The sequence below is a fragment of the Astatotilapia calliptera genome, chromosome 15 (genome assembly GCF_900246225.1).
Source record: "Astatotilapia calliptera chromosome 15, fAstCal1.2, whole genome shotgun sequence".
Classification (NCBI taxonomy): domain Eukaryota; kingdom Metazoa; phylum Chordata; class Actinopteri; order Cichliformes; family Cichlidae; genus Astatotilapia; species Astatotilapia calliptera.
Window position 1 is genome coordinate 19,311,638 of NC_039316.1, and position 4,393 is coordinate 19,316,030.

General features: G+C 44.5%; 1 protein-coding gene across 1 annotated transcript; it reads right to left on the reverse strand.

Moving 5' to 3' along the window:
* Nucleotides 1-218: 218 nt before the first annotated feature.
* On the reverse strand, nucleotides 219-3,218 carry uts1 (urotensin 1). Its single transcript, XM_026142427.1, has 2 exons — nucleotides 2,378-3,218; nucleotides 219-1,961 (listed from the first exon to the last, which is right to left on the reverse strand). Exon 2 carries the CDS (start codon nucleotides 1,956-1,958, stop codon nucleotides 1,512-1,514), a length of 447 nt encoding a protein of 148 aa, XP_025998212.1. The 5' UTR covers nucleotides 1,959-1,961; nucleotides 2,378-3,218; the 3' UTR covers nucleotides 219-1,511.
* Nucleotides 3,219-4,393: the final 1,175 nt, after the last annotated feature.

Genomic DNA, 4,393 nt, shown 5'->3' on the forward strand with positions numbered 1-4,393 from the left:
AGTGGCATCAGAGAAAAATCAATGGAGGTCATTTGAATTCAAACTAAGGCACCTTCATGACTGAAAAGTTTAGGGTGGGCCTATGCAATCTTTGGCGAAATGTTCCATTAAAAAAAAAAAAAAGAAAAGAAAGACTATGAAGAGATGCAAATCCATCAAAAATAATCATAAAGTCCTGTACAGTAATCACAAGGAGATGAAATATCAAGATAGGGAGGAGAATTGACTGCCACTTGTTTCATAATCATTCTATGGACCAATAAACCTGCCCATTTCTGCCCTTCGGCCAATGAAGACAGGAAATAACCCTAAACTACTGTAATGTAGACAGTGAATATGCTGAGGAAAATTCCAAAAATTGCTGTAATAAACACTTGATGACACTTCATCAGAGTATGAGGTTGTATTTTATGATCAATACACACACATAGATGGCAACAATAACAACATCAAAGGCATCCACTTTTACTTCAAACTTTTTTATTACAAAATATAAATGGCAAAAAGCTTTGTTTTTTTTCATTTGCTAAAACAAAGAGACTGGTGTCAGACATGAATGTTACAGTAAAATTAAGCTTTTTTTTTTTCCTTTTTCTTTTTCTTTTTTGTAGGTTACCATGCTACAGTAGATACAGTACAGGTGATAGTGCTCCCGCTCAAAGAAAAATGACAGAAAGGGGGGAAATTAATGTAAAAGGTAATAGCCATCTGTCTATTGAGCTTGATCAAGAGACAAAGTGATGATATACAAGCGAGTTGGGCCGACAGAAAAAAGTTTGAAAATTTGTCCTCTGGTTCTCAACAGTGACAGAAATTTAACTTTGGGCAAGCAGATACAATTTCTACAACTCTGTACAAACATGTAGTTTGCTTAAACTAATCTAAATGAATCTGAATGTGCATTTGTATTACTTTATACTTAACTAAATATTAATAAATACATATTTTTAACATTTGTGGCTGCTGGCAAACATAAACTCTTTCTTTTAATCTGTCACATCTACAGCATTCAAAGGTCAAACTAAAGCACTTCTCAGTGGGTTCATAGATTTCCAGGTCAGCTTAGTCTTTCTGAAAACATTAAGCTTACAACACATACACACAAACTGCTTAAACAACTTATTTTAGACATAAATTCATAAAGAAGTGTTGATTTCCAAGTCAAACCACATCCATTACTTCAAAGAGTGAAAACGACTTGATATCCAAGGGTTTTCCCTTTTTGCCACGAGTCCACCACAAGTCCAGAGATTAAGAGGATTGTGTGTGTTTGAAATGAGCGGGGTTCTGAGAGGTCCTTTTCCATATCTTCCAACAATGTCTTTAAATAACATTTAAAACATTTTACATTTTAATGACAGCTGCTGTGATGCGTAAAATGGCACCAAATGTGCGTAAAATGATGTGGAGAGGAAGGCAGGCGCACGAACAGAAACTAATGTCAGAGGTCTGGAATATTGATACAGCTTCTGGGCTCTGTTAAGGAGGCATTTTCAAAAAGAAGCAGAGATTTACTTCCCCACCTCGTCGAGCACTTTGCGGTTGAGCTGAGCCTGCTCTCTCTGGCTCTCCATCTTGGCCATTTGGATCATATTCCTCAGCAGGTGGAAGGTCAGGTCGATGGAGAGCGGCGGCTCTTCGCTGCGTTTCAGCAGCTGCGCCGCGGTCCTCATAGCCGCTTCCTCCGCCTCCTCGCTGTCTTCTTCTGGCGGGAGCAGGTGGAGACGATCCGGGTTCCTCCTCTGGAGAATCCTCATGATGTTTTCGCCCAGTAGATCGGAGGCGGCGTTGTCCCCGGCGGCAGCCGCTCTGAGGAGCACCTCGTCCAGTTGCTGCGTTTGAAGGCGACCGCTGCCATTCATCCAGCCAGGGAAGGTGCGCGGTCTGCCGGCGGCTGGACGGAGGTGTGATGACAGGAGGACCGAGGAGAGCAGCAGGAGAAGGGAGACTGGCTTCATGTCCTGCAAGAAAATGAAACATTTAAGATGACATTCAGGTTTAAAAGTACGTTTCATAGTGTATCTTGGAAATGTTGTGTTTTATTTACATTCTCTCTGAGCTAAGCGTGACATTCATACACTTTTAAAACTTTAAAGTTTGGTTTGGGTCGTGATTCGGCAGATGTAAAGTCTCATGTTCGCTCCAAAGGCAAAATAAATGTTATCTGTCAATCTGATGGAAAACCTAAATCTTCTAGAACATTTACTTGAACTGGAATTAAAATTACAAAAGAATATTTAATGGCAACATTTTCTTTTGTAGCAAAAGATTGTTCAAGCTAAAGCGCATAAGATGACGAGCACCTCACTGCGCGGTTATTAAAAAGTTTAAATGATGAACAAAACTTTAGACTGAATGAAAGAACTACTGTTCTTACTTTACTGTCTCCAGATGCTGCAGCTGGACTTTGCGGTCGGCCGGTGAGATTCAGCAGAGTCTGAAAAGTCCCTGTGAGCGGAGACTAGAGGGGACCGGAGGGTTTTATACGTCCTGCCCGCTCCTTTGACGTCAATGTGAGCACAGATAGCGCATTGGAAACCGGACAACTATCGAGACGCAAAGCACAGAAGTCCCGAGGGACAGCTGGGGAAGCTGTGATGGACGGCGAATAAAGGACGTGATTTTTTTTTTTTACAGCTTCATTTCTTTTTCATCCTTGGTGGGTCATCAAGTTTGATGAGGTAAACTCACAGGGGTACAGGAGGAAGGTGCCAATAGGTGTGGGATTTCTGGGGCGATTCAGGAACCTGCCCAACTTTTTATTCTTATATTATCAGAATTATTTTGTTGTGCGTGATTATGTTTTTTCTTTGCAACCCGCACTGCCTTAAAATTCTCTCTTAAATATGAATAATCTGAATAATAATAATATGAATCAAAATCTGTGAAGAGCCTGTCTCCCTGCACTGCATTGCTAAAGGGCTATTTCACTTTCAGAAGTTCAAATGAAAGAATTAGAGGTGAATTAGAGGCAGAAACTAAGCGCTGAAGTGATGCAAGAAGATGTAAAAGACAATAAATCAGCATTAATTCAGCTCACATTCACCTGCCTGAAGTTAAAACTTTATTTTTCACCAGGCTGTGCTCTAAAGCAAAGTATTGCTTTGGCCAAATGAGACAAAGAAATGACTTTTAAAGATTAAATAGAAGCTGTGAACATGAAAAACGTCTTTAAACTGCAGGCATGTCATGTGCCTGCCTGCTTCAAGTCCTCTACCATAATCCCTGTCCCCAAGAAACCTAGGATCACTGGACTAAATGACTACAGACCCGTGGCTCTGACATCTGTGGTCATGAAGTCTTTTGAGCGCCTAGTTCTCTCCCATCTCAGGACCCTCACGGCCCCCCTCCTGGACCCCCTGCAGTTTGCATATAGAGCCAACAGGTCTGTAGACGACGCCATCAACATGGCCCTACACTTCATCCTGCAGCATCTGGACTCCCCAGGAACCTACGCCAGGATCCTGTTTGTGGACTTCAGCTCTGCCTTCAACACCATCCTTCCAGACCATCTCCGAGACAAGCTTTCCCAGATGAATGTGCCTGATCCCATCTGCCGGTGGATCACTGACTTCCTGACGGACAGGAAGCAGCACGTGAGGCTGGGAAAGAATGTCTCGGACTCCCGGACCATCAGCACCGGCTCCCCTCAGGGCTGTGTTCTTTCTCCTCTGCTCTTCTCCCTGTACACCAACTGCTGCACCTCCACCCACCAGTCTGTCAAGCTAATCAAGTTTGCAGATGACACCACCGTCATTGGGCTCATCTCGGACGGGGACGAGTCTGCCTACAGGAGGGAGGTTGAACGTCTGGTGTCCTGGTGCAGCCACAACAACCTGGTGCTGAATGCCCAGAAGACAGTGGAGATTATTGTGGACTTCAGGAAGCACACAGCCCCACTCCCCCCCATCATCCTGACTGACACCCCCATCACCTCTGTGGACTCATTCTGCTTCCTGGGTACCACCATCACCCAGGACCTGAAGTGGGAGCCCACAATCACCTCCGTCATCAAGAAAGCCCAGCAGAGGATGTACTTCCTGAGGCAGCTGAAGAAATTCAACCTGCCAACACGGATGATGATGCAATTCTACACTGCAATCATCGAGTCCATCCTCACCTCCTCCATCACCGTGTGGTACGCTGGAGCCACTATCAGGGACAAACAGAGACTGCAGCGTGTTGTGCGCTCTGCTGAGAAGGTGATTGGCTGCAGACTCCCATCTCTGCAGGACCTGTACACCTCCAGGACATTGCGGCGTGCAGCCCGGATCTCAGCTGACCCTTCTCACCCTGGATACAGTCTGTTTGACCTGCTCCCCTCAGGCAGGAGGCTCCGGTCCATTCGCACCAGAACCTCTCGCCATAAGAACAGTTTCTTCCCCTCTGCTGT

Coding starts and splice junctions, on each gene's coding strand:
- uts1 (XM_026142427.1), bottom strand. CDS start 1,958: ATGAAGCCAGTCTCCCTTCTCCTGCTGCTCTCCTCGGTCCTCCTGTCA.